A 17,569-nucleotide genomic window follows, 5' to 3' on the forward strand; every position below is an offset into this window, starting at 1 on the left:
CACTGCAGCCATGGCTAAAAATAGAACATAGGATTTACTACAGCAGTCTACGGGAAAATAGTAAAAAAAAACACAATTCAAATGGTCACAACATACAGGAACCTCTTTAGGAAGAAAGATAAGAAGTTAGCAATATCCTTGAACTCTACCTTTGTAAATTTTACGGACGCCATCACGTATTGGTAGACCGTTATGGAATAACCGTTTCACAGATGCTATCGCATATATAGATGATCATAATACTTATAGATACTTAAAAATATCAACTCATATAACATGAAACAAAGCTAGTTAATGTTGAGTAAAATTAGGTCACAGTGACCTACATCTGCCTTGATATGTTCACCTACTCTCCAAAATGCACATTTACACAAGTTCTATTACTAGTTAACTTGAGCCTAACTAGAGCCTTAAATGTTACGTCGTTACGTCGTAACTGCAATCACCTTCCCTGTCATAAATGTGACCTACCGAATTAAGACTATTTACCAGATTTGTTATAACATGAGCAACACGACGGGTGCCACATATTGAGCAGGATCTGCTTATTCTTCCGGAGCAACTGAGATCACCCCTAGCTTTTGGTGGGTTAAGTGTTCCTTATTCTTTAGTTTTCTATGTTGTATCATGTGTACTATAGTTTGTCTGTTTGTCTTCTTTATTTTTAACCCTGCATGGCGTTGTCAGTTTATCTTTGATTTATGAGTTTGATATTATTCGTTCCCCTTTTTGAACACTTATTTATACATGTATAATGAAAAGGGGTCTTCATTAACTATTGTAAGACTACAATGGGATCACCTGCTTTGAATTTATCTACTGTGTCGAATTAAAGGTAACTCGGTTTCAAGCATTTATGGGGTATCTTATATAACTTACTAATTATAATTCTAACCTTATTTTACATGATTTCAAAAATCACAATAGACATGATAGATACAGGTAAACGACACACGCTCTTGAGGTTGCACTTTGTAAATACAGCTGTTTCTGCTCCTCTTTTGGGGAGTAATTGAATATTCATAGAAAATAAATTTTGTTTTACATACTGGTTCCCAGTTATGCTCATTGTGTTCCATATCGCAGAGACAGAACTTGGGAATGTTACCAGTAAATAAACACGTGCATATTGTTAACATTTAAATCTGTGGTAACCTTATATTCGAGGTAGGGGTAGTTAAGAAAATTAGTGTAAGTTTGAGAAGTTTAGGGCATATAAACGTTAAAAATATGCCGCATAGCCCTATATTTTGACCTTTGAAAAAAAATTGTGGTGCAAATGAACTTTCAATTCTAGGATAAGATTTTTTTCAAAACTTCATAGTATAAGTGGTATAGTTTAAGTCGTTAAAGCAGTTCCTATGGGAAATTGCATTGTCGATATTTACAGAAATGCAACCTTGAGAGCCTCTAGTTTTTTCCCCTCTAATTGCACCTGCCTTTATTTTATCAGTTTATCCTGACTTTTTACTATTTACACCACTGGGTCGATTGTGTCTAATTTAAGGGTAGACTATTGACATAATGTATTTCATATAGGAATTTATAATACACATTACAATGCTGGGATATAGGATGGGTGTCTGCCAAGACCCTGGTGCTTACATTACAATGCTGGGATATAGGATGGGTGGCTATCAAGATCCTGGTGCTTACATGACAATGATGAAATATAGGATGGGTGGCTGTCAAGATCCTGGTGCTTACATTACAATGCTGGGATATAGGATGGGTGGCTATCAAGATCCTGGTGCTTACATTACAATGATGAGATATAGGATTGGTGGCTATCAAGATCCTGGTGCTTACATTACAATGCTGTGATATAAGATGGGTGTCTGCCAAGACACTGGTGCTTACATTACAATGCTGTGATATAGGATGGATGGCTGTCAAGATCCTGGTGCTTACATTACAATGCTGTGATATAAGATGGATGGCTGTCAAGATCCTGGAGCTTACATTACAGTGTTGTGATATAAGATGGTGGCTGTCAAGATCCTGGTAGTGGGTTATTATTAAAAATGCACCTCATTTTTATGTTATATTGAACATGTTGATGAAGTAAAATCACAAAAATACTGTACTTAGAGGAAAATCATTTCGAAAAGTCCATAATCTCATGGCAAAATCAAATAACAAAACGCATCAAAAACGAATGAACAAGAATGTCATATTCCTGACTTGGTACAGGCAGTTTCAAATGTAGAAAATGGTGGATCAAACCCGGTTTTATAGCACTAACCCTCTCACTTTGATGACAGTCTCATCAAATTCTGTTTTATTACATTGATGGGTTAACTAAACAAAAACAATAAATTAAATTGTCAAAATATGAGTACAGCAGTCATCATCGTATGACAATTTTAAAAGGAACAATTTAACAGAACACAAATACATCTATCTACAATCACATTGAATATACAGAAAAAATTTGTCAGTCATTTCTGATATAATTTAATTCTAAATTCCATTTTAAACCGGCGTAAATCATGAAAAAACGTTGGCACGGTCACATGAAAGAGTTATGTCTAAGAGATGATAAACAAAACACTGTCAGCCATTCAGGAGACATTTTACATCCAAAATGCATTTGTATAACAATGAACTGAGCTTAAAGCAAAGCAATTGAATGATACACTTGACAAATAGCTAAATCCGTTGAAATAAATTTTTTTATAGAGGCCTGTCATGAACACATCTATGTTCTAACAAACAGGCCAAACTACAAAGATCAGAATTCGTGAAAAGACATGTTATTTTTTTATATTATATGTCCGTATCTAAATTAAAACATACAAAGTTGTGGTAAAGACATTCAGTTTCTGTCAAGTAGCTATAACTTTAGGCACATCTTATATCATATATAATAATAGTAAAGAGGTCAATACACATTAAAACTTTAAAACTGTTATCAGACTAGTTTATCAGTGTTTATTTACTGTACGTTACAACTGAATCAGTTTCTTACAAATCTCCATTCCGGAAGTCGAAATCTAAATGAAAGTTGTGAAAGGTATAATATTCAGTATAGATCTTGCAAATACATGTAATAATATATTTCAACAATTGGGTATACTTTTCGTTTTTATTTTGTATATCGGTTGAGATTGTATATTAACATTTATCGCACACACGCGGATAAATTAATGGGCATTTGTGTTGGACATGTATGGGCGTTTTTTCAATAAAAACGTAGTTTGTTGTCCATGGAGCCACTTTTAGAAAAAATGTGTTTGAACTTTACAAGTATTTTTTTGTGCAGTCAGTACATTTAATTAGAATAAAAATTTGTAAGCAAAGAAACATACTATTTTTAGAGGGATTAATAAGATATTGATTCGTGAATGGTTAAAAAAAATGGCATGTCCCTAGACCTCCTATTCAACATTCCTACTCAACAATTTTGTAAAAATGGTAGAAATAAATGTTATTTTTACTTAATAATATAAGTTCTTGAACTATTCCAAATTATGTTTGGTGGCCCACATATTTTAATAAACAGTTTTTGACAAAGGAATTTTTAATTTTAGAAGGTGTGTCCCTGACAGTTCTGACAAAATGTCCACTACCAAATGAAGTCATTAAATTTGCTTATAAACAGTTTTATAAAATCAATGTTTGCAAGAGATATAAACATTAGGATCTTACAATCGAAGTGATGCTTTAAAACGGCAGTTAAATTGCAAAAAAAAATAATAGCACATCAAATGGACCAGAGTGATTCCTTATTTTTTTTAATGTCCACTAAAAATCGGATCAAATCTCCTTCAGTATCTGGTTTTAAAATTATGAAAAAATATCAGTGTACAGCTTGGAATATGCTTTGATGAATAGAATCATTGTTGTTACTCTATAGAGGTATTCAAATTAACTCTTGAAATACATTTTCAGCTGTAACATGCCTAAGATTTAATATCAATAGACCTAGACAACCACGACTAAGGGGGTTGACCAACTTATTCACATGGATGAGATGTTGTAATTATGACAACACACCAATATTGTTGATTTACCATTACTGGTGTCCCTGAAACTGAACTATCAGATTTAACATATAAACTAACCGATGATTTTTGGGGTCAGACCCCCCTCATATCAATAGAATGAGATATGCAAACGCTCCTCCAACTGTATTATAGAACAAGTACATACGACGTACATGTTTCATTGACTTCCCATAAGTGTTTCCTTTTAAACTTACCTAAATGTACACACACAGTACTCTCCCAAATTTAACATATCCAACAATTGTTAATGGCCAAAAACTTGTCCACTTAAAAACTTTAGGCTCAAATATGTCTTCAATGTTTGTGCACACAAGTTTATGACATTCAATGATGGGTAAGCATACACCAGATAAGATAAATGAGATAGGTGTCTACGGGACACAAATGATAACCCTACTTGCATATGATAATAGTGGAGCATAACTCAAGAGCGGCAAAAGTGACACTACCCAATTGTATGCTTAATCTGTGTTTTGTGGTAATAAGTATTGTTTATAAGTTACATAACATTTGCTGGAGGCAAACTAAAGTTAGAGAACAAAACGAATAAATGGGGAATATGTCCATGAGACACATGTGATGTCCCCATTGCATATAATGTTTTAAAGGGTCATAACTCTCAAGAACTGTAAAAATGACGCTTCATAAATTTCTACTTGATCTGTGTTTTGTGGTAATAAGCATTGTGTTTAAATTACATACCATTTGGTTGAGACAAACTTAAGTAAGAGAACGGGAACGAAAAATCCAGCATTTTTTTCATTTGTAAAGGGGCATAACTCCAGAACAGTAAAAGTGACGTCACCAAAATTCAAACTTGATCTGTGTTTTGTGGTAATAAGCATTGTGTATACCTTTCATAACATTTGGTTGATTCAAACGAAAGGAAAAGAATGGAAACGAAAAGTTCAGCAATGGTTCAATTTGAAAAGGGGCATGATAACTCTAGAACAGTAAAATTGATGCCACCAAAATCCAAACTTGATCTTGATCTGAGTTTTTTGGTAATTAGCATTGTGTATACATTTGGTTGAGGGAAATTTAAGCTAGAGAACGGAAACAAAAAATCCATCAATATTTTCATTTGAAGGGGCATAACTCTAGAACGGTATGAGTGACGCCAAAAAAATTCAAACTTGATTTGTGTTTTGTGGTATTAAAAGCATAGTATATATGTTGTGTACAAGTTATCATTTTGTACAAATTATAATTTGTACAAAACAATTGTACAAATTATAATTTGTATTTTGACTTTGTACAAATTGTAATTTGTACAAAAAGTGCCTGTACACATTATAATTTGTACAAAATAAGGCTAAATTTCACTTATAACTTGTACAATATTTTAAATATAATAAGTTTCAAATCAAATGATAAAAAATAAATTCAATTTTAATTACGAATCAATATGAAACACACTGATAACTCTATTTACAATACCATACAATAATATATAATGCTCTTATTTGTTTGAGCAGGTTAGCGAACCATGACACCTCGAATTACACAATACATTTTGCTTTTTACATTTACACTTTGAATTGTTACAACCGCCTTTACATTTGCAAGAGAGATAACCCTGTCCACCAGTTTTTGAATTTTTTTTCACAGCTTCCCTAAGGGAAAGTTGTAAATCTGGAATTTGTGTAACTGACAAAGAAGAGTCACTAATTGATTCTAGTTGGTTTCTGCTTAAGACTCCTGATAAATTACCAGCTATTGTCCCTACACGATATCCAAAATGTCCTACTTCTACAACAACACCTTGTATGTTCCTTTGATCGGTCGGTGCTCGGTCATATTGTGGTATTGGGATAATAACATTGTCTCCAACAGATAACTCACTCAGTTTCTGTTTTGTATTTCTTGTAAGGACATCTGCTTGGATTTGTTGGCCAGACAATGTACGTTTTCTAGCACGAATGATTGGGGTTTCGACTTCCTCTGATACTACTTCAATAGTTGTACGTGTTGATCCAGAATCGTTAAGTTCTCTTTCTGATTCTACCGATTCAGCATCTGTGTTTTCATCCGTTCCATCAATCTCAATTTCACTGTTCTCCTCTGAAACCTCTTTAAACACTTTCACCAGATCTTCCTCAGTTTCAAGATTAGGCAAAAGTTCCTTGGGCAAAGAAGATGAAGATAAACCTATCTTTGGGTCAGAACCAAACAGAGCATGATAAGGCGATTGATCAATTACTCTGTGATATGATCTATTTTTCTGAAATTGCACGAAGCGCAAACCTTCAGACCACTGTCGTGTGTCATTGTCATTCATCCATGATATGAGCATTTCTTTAATGTCTGCATTTGCTCTTTCTACAGCTCCTTGACTTTGGGGATGTCTTGGTCGTCCATGAACTATTACTAATTCTGACCATAACGATTTCAGTTCAGTAATTATATGTGCAGTGAACTCTCTTCCATTATCGCTTTGGAGGATATGGGGTGCACCAAAGAGAAGAAAGATGTCAAGTAATTGATACGCAACTTCAGCAGCTCTCTTAGATTTCAGAGCTCTAAGCACACTAAATTTGGTAAGATGATCTTGATAATGCATTATCCATTTAAATTCCTGGTCGGGGACAGATTGAAGGTCTACAAGGTCAACCTGCCCTCTACAGTTGAAGTCAGCAGAAATTATAGGTTTAACAACAAGTTTTGATATGTCAGAACGCTTTCTTTTCAAGATACATTGTTCACAGTTGGTTGTAAATATGCGTATTGCTTCCCGGCTAATGTTAGCAAAATGTTTTTTGAGTTCTTTGTTAGTTTTATGGAGACCTCCATGACCGACCCCAACATGTGCTGTTTTTATGATATCATACATATCCTCAATGGATAAGTAGTAAAGTATGGTGTCATCTGAAAGTAAGAATTAAACCATTTTGAGTATGGCACAAAGCTAAACTTGTATTTTGTTCTGAAGATAATTATGTTATGAGCCCTAAAAGCAATATTCTTGTTCAAATATTATAAATATAAGCAGATCTGTGAAATAGTTAAGCTCATATTGTCGTCTGTTTTGTGACCTAAAGTTCCTTAAATAATACGTGTACACCCTTATTTACTGTGATCATATAGAGTTACGATTTTAGGTTGCAAAGTTTGATTATTTTGATACATCGTCATGAATATGCATGAAATATTTACCACTGAACGTTAAGCAACCAACAATCAATCATTCAATTAAAATTTCAGGATCGGATAGATTTTTGTTTACATTCGATTTCAGACCCCCTTCTATATTTGTCATATAAAACAAAACAAAACTTACCATTTCCTCCTTTTTTGATGAGCTTTTCAATATCTGCAACTTGAATAATATCATATTTCTTTAGCAAATGTCTGTCTTGGTCACTTTTCTTCGATGCCTCTTTTGCATTTTTAACTTTAGAAATTAAGTCATTCAATTTGTCCCTAGTATAAAGATGGTTGTGCTTAGATGTATTATTCTCAGCAAATTGCTGAACTTCTTGATAAAATTTATCCTGTTGATCAACAATACTAGCCATTTTTTTAACACCTTAACTTTTACTTTTGTAAATGACCATGTGAAACACCAGTGAACAGGAGTTCAATTTATAACCTCAAGGCAAAATAAAGGAATCAATATGAACTTAAAAATAGCATTGAACAGTTTTTATAGTGGGTATCAAAACATTTTTATCACAATATCCATATGATAAATTGTTGTACAAGTTATAAGTGAAATTTAGCCTTATTTTGTACAAATTATAATTTGTACAGGCACTTTTTGTACAAATTATAATTTGTACAAAGTCAAAATACAAATCATAATTTGTACAATTTTTTTGTACAAATTATAATTTGTACAAAATGATAACTTGTACACAACATATACATTTCATAACAGTTGATTGAGTCGAACTAAAGTAAGAGAATAAAAATGAAAAGTTAAGCAATTGTTCCATTTGTAAAGGGCAAAACTCTAGAACAGTAAAAGTGACGCCACCAAAATCCAAACTTGATCTGTGTTTTGTGGTAAGAGGCTTTATGTATAAGTGTCATAACATTTGGTTGAGGCAAACTTAAGCTAGAGAACTGAAACGAAAAACCAGCAACTTTTCAATTTGTAAAGGAGCATAACTCTAGAACAGTAAAAGTGACACCACTAAAAATCAAAGTTGATCTGTGTTTTGGGGTTATAAGCATTGTGTATAAGATTCACAACATTTGGTTGAGGCGAACTATAGTTGGAGAACGGAAACCATATTGGGGACGTACGGACGGAAAAGGGTACAACTTAATGCCTCCTTCGCTACGGAGTATTTTTTTTTTCATTTATAAAGGAGCATAACTCTAAAATTGCAAAAGTGACGCTACTCGAATTTTAATACCACCTTTACGACCGGGGTAGGGGAGGCATATCACAATAAAAATGATTGTTACTTGCGAGAGCTCTTTATTAATTTTTCATCAATATGATTATTAAAGTTTAAATTTTAGATGAAGGTTTTTCACAAATATTATACATTAAGTTTTATCTTGCCAGTTTTTACTTGACTAGTTTCTCAGTGTTCTAACTGTTGATTAAGTGGTCCGGCATTTATTAGCATTCGGTTGTGGTCAATGTCAGGTGTTTATCTTAAACATAATCATTTGCAACACATACATTAAATCTTAGTGGTTGATTGCTTGATGTACAGTCGCAAATATATACTGCATATTTAGAGCATACGTCGAATTCGTGGAAATCCCCTTTTTTACGAATTCATATAAAGTCCAATGATCCACACGCAAAATCTGAAGTTTATAAAATTGGAATTTACATCATTTATAGATTTAAACTATAATTCACTAAAGTTTCATAGAAATTGATGAAAGTGTATTTAAACTATAGTCTGAAAATCGCAATACCCCCCTTTTTTATTTTACCAAAAACATTAAATCTGAATTTTCTAAAAATCGAAAAGGAGCTTATATGTAGCAATAGATATTTATTTATAAACAGTTCACCAACGTTTCATTTGAAATGGTAACAGCAGGTTGTAGTTATTTTACGACATGTTGACAACAGACAGACGACCACACAACGGTATATATATCATTATTTGTTCCGTCTTAAAACACAGGCTTAATAAAAAGATAAAACTGAAATCTTCAATCCATTTACTCAATTATTTTTTTTAAGTTTATCTGATGTTTGTTTGAGAGTTAAAAAGAACTACTATCAGTAAATAGTAAAACGTATTCTTTAATTAATTTAGTGACTTAATTCAGCAATTCATTTGGTGACTTGCTACACTGACCCCTGTAAATGAGCGGGTGAACATGGGATGATTCCCTTTTCCCTCTCCCTTACATTTTTTGTTTCTTGTTTTCTACTCTCTTCACCTGGTAACACGTTCCTGTCCCTGTAATTGAAGGGATGAACATGGAGTAGTCCCACTTTCACCCCATTTACTATTTTTTTGTGTGAAGCACAACATATTTCTTTTTTACTACCCTCGATCGTCGCCTCCTGTATGAAATAAGTACAATGTAGTAGGATTCCACTTAGACACTAAGAGGAATGTAGTAGGAATCAACCTAGAATCAAAGATTCTATACAGAAAGAAGGCGGACATGGAAAATGAACAAAATTCTGACTGGATTTTTTTTATATTTCTACTACTAAAATCCTCCTACCTGGGTGGAATTTTAAAAGTCTGTGTGGATTTTTTTCTGTTTTGAAAATCTGATTTGATTATTTATTTTCCTATTGCAGGTAGTTATAGTGTCCGTCTAGTATCGTGGTTTTTCGAGTGATTTGGTCCATTTTTTTCGAGTGTAATTCGGGCTTTTTCGAGTGATAAAACATGCGATAAGTTCAATTAACGGATATTTCGTAATTATAACAGTTTTTAACATTACTACCTTATCAGTCTATGGAAGAAGCGTATCGATAAAAACTTTTCTTATATCAATGAGCGATATTGTCTAATATCAATTGTAAATATGCAGACATTCAATGCGGAAAATATTGTTTTCGGCAACGAAAAATTGAGAAAATACTAACTTTAAAACTTATTGTTCAAATATAAACAACAGTTGAGTCTAAATATACATTCAGAAGTTAGTTAGAAGCTAAAGTTTATGTCCGTGTAAAATTTGAAGTGCTATGTTTTTCTTATATACATAAATAAACAATGCGATGCTTTTAAAATATCAATGCGATACTTTTAAAATATCAATGCGATACTTTTAAAATATCAATTCGATACTTCTAAAATATCATAGCGGTGTTTTTTTATGATACTGTCATGCACTTGACAGGTTTAGCGCAATATGACCAGGTTCAATCAACCATTTTCAAAATTTGAAAATGCCAGTACCGCTGGGGTTTAATAAACAATGTCGTAATCAAATAGCTAAGTATCAAAATCATTGTTCACATATATATAACATTTAGCAAATTTATAAGGAACGGCACCGAAATAATATATATCAGATATGCTCGCAACATGGAAGACTTTCTTAATTGAAAACAATGAAAGTAAATTTTGACAAAGATGAATCATACTGTCCTCGTTCAGATTGATTCGACAAAATTTGGCCTGTGCATTTTTTAACCTCTTTTTTTATACAAATTGGACTGTTGGTTTTCCTGTTTGAGTGTTTTAACACTAGTAATTTTTTGGTTCCTATATAGCATGGTGTTCGCTGAGAGTCAAGGCTCCGTGTTTAAGGCACTACTTTGGTCTATACTTGTTTACTTAAAACAAACTATTACTTTGATGGAAAGTTCTCTCATTCGAACTCATGTACCATCTGCTTATTATATCTATAAATCTTATAGCAGATAAACTTCTTACAAATAACGGCTTTCCTGTCCTTCAAAACGTCATTTGGGAGCTGAATCTTTTGTTAAGTGCAATATGAACAAGCACACTTCTAAAGCTTTAATGGTAACGACAGTTATGATGGTACAAGAACGATTACGTCAATAAACAGCACTGAACGATCTAAATGTATAAATATAGAAAAAATATATACACATTTCTAACGTCAACAGACATTTATTCATTTGTTTTCTAAACAATTTTTTTTAGTATTCATTGAAGAAATGAATTTATAACAAGCGATACGGATTGTTATTTATACGATCGATTACTAGTCAAAAACGCAATTCAAATCGCTGTGGTAACAAAGCAACGGAATGCCCTCACGGTCATCGCGATGTAAAAGAGCGTCCAGGCGGCGAGCTGATTATGTTCATAGTGATATCGATTTACCAACGGGGAAAGTCTTTGATATAAAAAAGAACTGTTTTCCCTCTCAATATTTTTCCTATGTTAATAATAAATACATTTTCTGTTTGACAAGATTTTTGATTTTCGTTGTATCTGAAGTTGTTCAATTTATAGTCTGAGGCTACTCAGTTGGTATCTTCAAAGGTCGGGACTTCAGCATTTGTACATTTTAATTTGTATGAAATATTTATTTTACTATTTGAATATTTATTGTTATTTGGAGCTGTATTGGATTGGACTGTTTGAAAGAATGTTTTTTTTAAGTAATGATATGTATGGTCCGCAACGAAGTTGTCGGTGCCATATAGCTTTACCCTTGTTCGAAATTCCGTAATTCCGAAAATCCGAAATTCCGTAATTTCGAAATTCCGTCAATCCGTAACAAACCATTATGCGGAGTTTATTTTTAAACGCCTTCATGAGTGTGAGTACCATGATGAGTTACAGGGCAAGTTTAAGTTTTGTTCTGCGTGGCTAATTTTTTCCGAAATTATGGGCTATGGACTTTTATAAATTGTTGAAAATCTCAGTTATACAGAATTTTTTTCTAAATGCTTTCAGATAGTGGACTGATTTTTTTTGTGTGTGAGCTAACTATGATGATTTGCAGATGAAATTAAAAATTGTTTTGCTCCGCTAATTTTGGCCAAAATTAAGGGTTAACAACTTCGAAAATTGTTGAAAATCACAGTTCTACTGACTCTTTTTCTATACGCCTCTAGATTTTGAGCTGATTTTTGACATGTGAGACTACTATCATGTTTGTGTCCACATTTGTTATTGAAATTGCATATTTTCAACATTTTAAGACGGGATAATTCGTGTTGCTTTGACATATCTAGTTTTTGTCCGTTTCGATATTACCCATGTGGATAGGCTATATCAGTGTGACCTCAAGGGCAGATCCAGCCGTTTTCAAAAGGGGGTTCCAAACCTAGGATAAGGGGGTGGGGTCCAACCATATGTCCCAATTCAAATACATTGATCGGCCACTGGACCTATATTAGAATCTAATAGGTTGGTAGTCTATTTACAACCGCATTTAAATTCCACCATTGCATTATCACTTCCAACAGAATTAGTCGGTTAAACCATGTGATTGAAAACAATAGACTGAACAGGTTGTTAACACTTTTAAATATCAATAGGGTCAAGCAACATTTTTAAAATGACAAGATCGTGTACGCGTTAATTTTGTTACAGATACAGAATTTTAGTGATAATGATCCTCAAACATTAAGCCGGTCATGAACTAAGTTTATGAATTATGTTTGCGGTTCTTTTAACATGCATTGTGACGTGTCATCGTATTAATTTTATATTAGAAAACTATAGCAGTTATATTAGAAAAGTATCGCATTCATAAATTTTTGATATTAAAAAAATATCGCTATGATATAAGACAAACATCGCATTGATATTTTAAAATATAGCAGTATCTTTGACTTATAGGCGATTTTGGCTCATCCAACAATTGAATTCATCTCAATTGCATTCCACATAATTTGCTACATGACATTAATTGAATTTGTATATCTACAAATGATAAATCGTGCATTTATGTCTCATTTATTCAACAAATCAATTTTCTCGTTTAAATACACATTGCTTGGTATCTATAATACTAAAAAGACGAGGTCCAATTTGTCAGCCGTCATCACGTAAAATCGACGAATCAAAGAATTCAACTTTATATTAAACTAATATAGTACAAAGGTGTAGATTAAAAATTACATCTCTCCAGGTCCTTTTGTTTTCCACGTAATTAACATTGCCAATAATTAAGAAGTTCCGGGTCGAGTCCGATACCGATACCAATAGTATATTCACCTGTTACCTTATCTGTACGTTCTGCATCTGACAGGCGCACCACCAAACGGTGTATTCAGGATTAATATGCTATATACACGGGTCATAATCACAGGGTTGACACTACTAAATTGTCAAATTGTTACCTATTGTAGTATTTTAATCAGTAAGCCTTCCTAAGAGGTAAACAATACGAATACTAAAAATCTGGACTAAAAATAAGGCGTATAGGTACAGTTTTCAATTTGTCAGCGGGTATGACGTTAAACAACGAATCAAAGAATTCAACTTTATTTATAACTAATATAGGACAAATCTGTTGATTAAAAAATACCCCATTCCAGGACCTTTTGTCACGTTTCCAAATAATCAATATTACCAATAATTGATAAGTTCCAGTTCGACGGGTTCAAACAGAAAGATTTGAAAGCAGAGAAAACTGTGTATCTTAAAATCGGCATGACTTTATCAGATGACAATACTAAAACTAAAATAAGGCTTGCGAATAGTTATATACTTTAATTCAGTCACGGACCCGCGATATCACGGGTGTGCTCTAGTAACTTAAAATAATTCATGGAAATTATACAGCAGACGCATGTCTTGTTAAATTTCAGCCTGTTTTAAGAAAAGAATCATTACTTTATACCGAGAAATCTTCGTTCCTTCATAAAAATGTAAACATTCGTCTGAGATTTCCCACAATGCAACCCGTTGATATAAGACAATATCGCTCAATGATATAAGAAAAGTTTTTATCGTATCGCACCTTCCATAGACTGCTTATCTTATCTTGAATACTTTATATATTTTGATCAACAAAGAAGCTCAATTTCCTTGTATTTGATAAAAACAATCAGTGTTTGTTATTGTCCGGGTTTTTTTTCGAGAGCAACTGTGAAATTGTCCGGGTTTTTAGACAAATGGTCCGTTTTTTTTACAGAAAATTTGAAGGTATTCTAGACTTTTAAAAATGACTTTTTTTCTAATTTACAACTGTAATTAAGTGAAGACCATATCATATATTCCCAAAAAGTCACCAAAAACATATCAAAATGAATCTTTTTTTCAATTTAATGCAACTATTCTTTTTGGAGAGTGTTATACAACTACTTTTCAGTGTTCATTTCGAAATAACTTAATCCTTAACAAAACGGTGTCTAAACATTATGCAGGGAACTCATATTCATTTTAACTACATTTCATGCCACTCAGTTTGATTTTACAGTTGATAATATTTCTTGTGGTGAACTCCGGAGATTAATAAAAGAAACATAGAAACCTATTAATAAAAAAACATAAAAAAACACACACACACTTAATCCAACCCATTTTATTGTCATTGAACACAAAATTTGAATAAAATTTCTTATAAAATCAACAATGAAATGAATAGTTCATTAGTCTAAATATGTTTCTTGAGCAATGATAGACAAATACAAAATGTGTACTAGTATATTATATGCTATCACCAGCTAGATTGCCCAGTGCTTCGAACGACACCAGGAACAACATAGTAATGTCTTGATTAATATTCCTATTTTCCACTTTTTAGACACTTTTCTTTTATTGAAAGAAAGTTATCATCATATTGTTGAGTTACTGTATGACCAATTATCATATTTGCATAATCAGACTCCTCCTCACAGTTGTAGCATTTAGTAATTTTCGGTAACCATTTCTTTAACAATAAAAGAAATAATACAAGATACAAGACACATAGATAATGAAATATCTAAGATGTATACTCTTTTAAGAACAAAAATACATCTCATCTTATACAATATATGTATGTACGTCTCAATTCGAATTGTATATGCTTATGTGCCGGACCATGTGAGTATTAGGACCATACACGTATGGTCCCGACCATATGCTTATATTCGTATGGTCAAACTGTACTCGTATGGTCAAACTGTACGCGTATGGTCGGACCATATGATAGATATAGGAAGATGTGGTATGAGGGTCAATGAGACAACTCTCCAACCAAATAACAATTAATAAAAGTAAACCATTATAGGTCAAGTTACGGCCTTCAACACAGGGCCTTGGCTCACACCGAACACCAAGCTATACAGGGCTCTCAAAATAGGTGGCGAAAAAAATAATTGCTCAATGGGAAACCCAATTTGAGACCATATAGGTATACATTAGAAACGATTCAATAATACAATAAACTTATCTATCACAATGACGGTTACATGAAATGTATTAATTTTACAGTGCAAAGGCTGCCCAAAACAGCACAAGTTACAAGTTGAAACCCATTGTCTTTCAATTAATTGTCTAAATCTGTGTGTATATGTTTTCTGTCCGTCTCTTGTATCAATTACTAGACTCTTTATCATATTGACTTTTTTTTTGTCAGTTAGTAAAACAGTTGAGTAGATTAGATTACCTTAGACGTATTTGGCACAACTTTTTGGAATTTTGGGTCCTCGATGCTCTTCAACTTCGTATTTATTTGGCTTTTTGAACTATTTTGATCTGAGCGTCACTGATGAGTCTTATGTAGACGGAACGCGCGTCTGGCGTATGAAATTATAACCCTGGTACTTTTGATAACTATTGAACTCTTGTTTAACAGTTCATTAAGACATTTTTGGAAGTAATCTTCCAAGTCGACATTACTAGTTATCCTATGAGGTCCAAATACTTATATGGTCCGGAACACTCACATTAAATTGTTGACATCACGGATATATACTGTACATGCAATTTATACGATGTGAGAAAAAGAATATATACAAATGAACGATACTAGTTTCATGATAAAATGCAAGTGTTGATACACCATGTCCCTTGAAAGTACTTAATTTAAGCCTTTATTTTATAGTTTTTAAACATAAACGCATAACATTCTTAGATATAAGAAATGTGTATGATCACTCGATAAAAAAGGACACACTCGAAAAAGCCCGGACACGAAAAACTGAATTTAGTCTAAAAATTTCGTTTTCAATGCAATAACAATAGTTTTTGTAAAGTGTCTGTATTTCTAAGGATATATAGATTTCATGTATGCATTTCCGTCGACATTGGTATAAGTAAGAAAATAGCATTATTCGGTATTTTGGAATAAAAGCATTTAAAAGCTAAATTTAACTTTTTAAACGAAAAGCAAAGTCAGAATTATACTATCTTTATATCTCAAATACTAACATATCATATATAACCTTGTATATCAAACTCAAGCTTCTATATCACGTCTTGTTAGAAAAGAAGTCTTTTTGTTTACATTTTTGATCATATTCACTCGAAAAAAAAATGGTCACACTCGAAAAAGCCTGATCAAATCACTCAAACAACCACAATCCTAGCCGGACACTATACCTACCGTGTGTATATACAAGATTCATACCAGAATTAATTTATGAATTCCTACCAGAAAATCTTTCTACCTGGAAAGTTATCTTGAACTGGATTCCTGTTTGCTAATGACACACATTTTGCAGTGTTAAATGCAAGCAAGTTTCAGTTCACAAATTCAAAAGTTGAAGGGGAAAGAATGAAAAAGTTGTGTTGGAACACAATGATGCAAGCTAGGGCCACACAACTACAATATACAAATGTAAGAAAATATGGCTTATGAAGACTGAAGGTAATTCGTATACATTCAAGATGATTTTTTCATCTGCCTGCCAAAACTATTGAGTAATCAATGAATTGAACAATAGTGCATAATTTTACTTAATTATTTGTTCGTAACTCATCTACATGTTTATGTATATGTATAACACAATTTCTAGCTTGCATAAATTGCAGTTTCCTTACACATTTCAAAAGTCCATTCTATTAAAAATGAATTAATTCCATGAATTTCCTTTGTTCTTTGTTGTTGAGATTCAAACTTGAACCATTGACCCAGTTGTGTAATTGTGAATATACACTTACATTTTGTATATTTTTAGATTCCTACCAGAATTATTCTTTTCTGAGTGGAATTTTGAAAAATTCCGACCAGGTTTTCTAGTAGGAATTTTATTTTCCTACCAAAATATTCCTGCTAATTTGCACAATATTCCTACTAAAAAATTCCTGCTAATTTAATTTTTTCTTCTATTTTCCGTGTGGATTCCTACTACTGTCTGACTAGTATATCACTCTTTTCTGGTGGTAATTCAAAGCAAGATTCCTACTATATTCCGTATACATTCCATATGAAATATTTCATACAGGCTGGTTCCCGCCCGACGCCAAATTCCCGCCAACCCTACTCCCATTCATTCCCAGGCTCCGATTCAAGAATCCTGTTCACCTCAGGGAAGGTCTGAGGGTTGGACCACCCTTTTTTATCCTGGGTTGGGAACCAAATTTTAAAAATGGATGGATCTGCCCATGCACCCTTCGTATTTGTAACCACAATTGACATACTATGTACAATTCACTAGGGTTCTAATTTTAGGGGAAAATAAGTTTTGAATATTTGAATCAAACAGATATAAAGGAAATCTTCCCTATCAAAGACATTGTCTTCCGCAGCCAAGC

The 17,569-nt window shown here is 32.9% G+C and overlaps 2 protein-coding genes across 2 annotated transcripts in view; one reads left to right on the forward strand and one right to left on the reverse strand.

The window, feature by feature from the left end:
* The first annotated feature begins 2,950 nt into the window (after positions 1-2,950).
* Positions 2,951-17,569, forward strand: part of LOC134694017 (ras-related protein Rab-5C-like) — a 34,753-nt gene continuing 20,134 nt past the window's right edge. The window contains exon 1 of the mRNA XM_063555017.1: positions 2,951-3,016. The gene's annotated coding sequence lies outside the window, so the exon portion shown is untranslated. The remainder of the gene's footprint in view (positions 3,017-17,569) is intronic.
* On the reverse strand, positions 5,473-7,528 carry LOC134694083 (KRAB-A domain-containing protein 2-like). The gene is made up of 2 exons (XM_063555076.1): positions 7,291-7,528; positions 5,473-6,878 (listed from the first exon to the last, which is right to left on the reverse strand). The coding sequence occupies exons 1-2, from the start codon at positions 7,526-7,528 to the stop codon at positions 5,473-5,475; spliced, it is 1,644 nt and encodes a 547-aa protein (XP_063411146.1).

Source organism: Mytilus trossulus, chromosome 13 (assembly GCF_036588685.1).
Source record: "Mytilus trossulus isolate FHL-02 chromosome 13, PNRI_Mtr1.1.1.hap1, whole genome shotgun sequence".
Lineage (NCBI taxonomy): Eukaryota > Metazoa > Mollusca > Bivalvia > Mytilida > Mytilidae > Mytilus > Mytilus trossulus.

What these genes read in the sequence shown, in the direction of transcription:
- LOC134694083 (XM_063555076.1), bottom strand. Translation starts at nt 7,528, where the DNA reads ATGGCTAGTATTGTTGATCAACAGGATAAATTTTATCAAGAAGTTCAG. An exon ending in CATCAAAAAAGGAGGAAATG is followed by an intron (nt 6,879 to 7,290) that starts GTAAGTTTTGTT and finishes TCTTACTTTCAG; the next exon opens with ATGACACCATACTTTACTAC.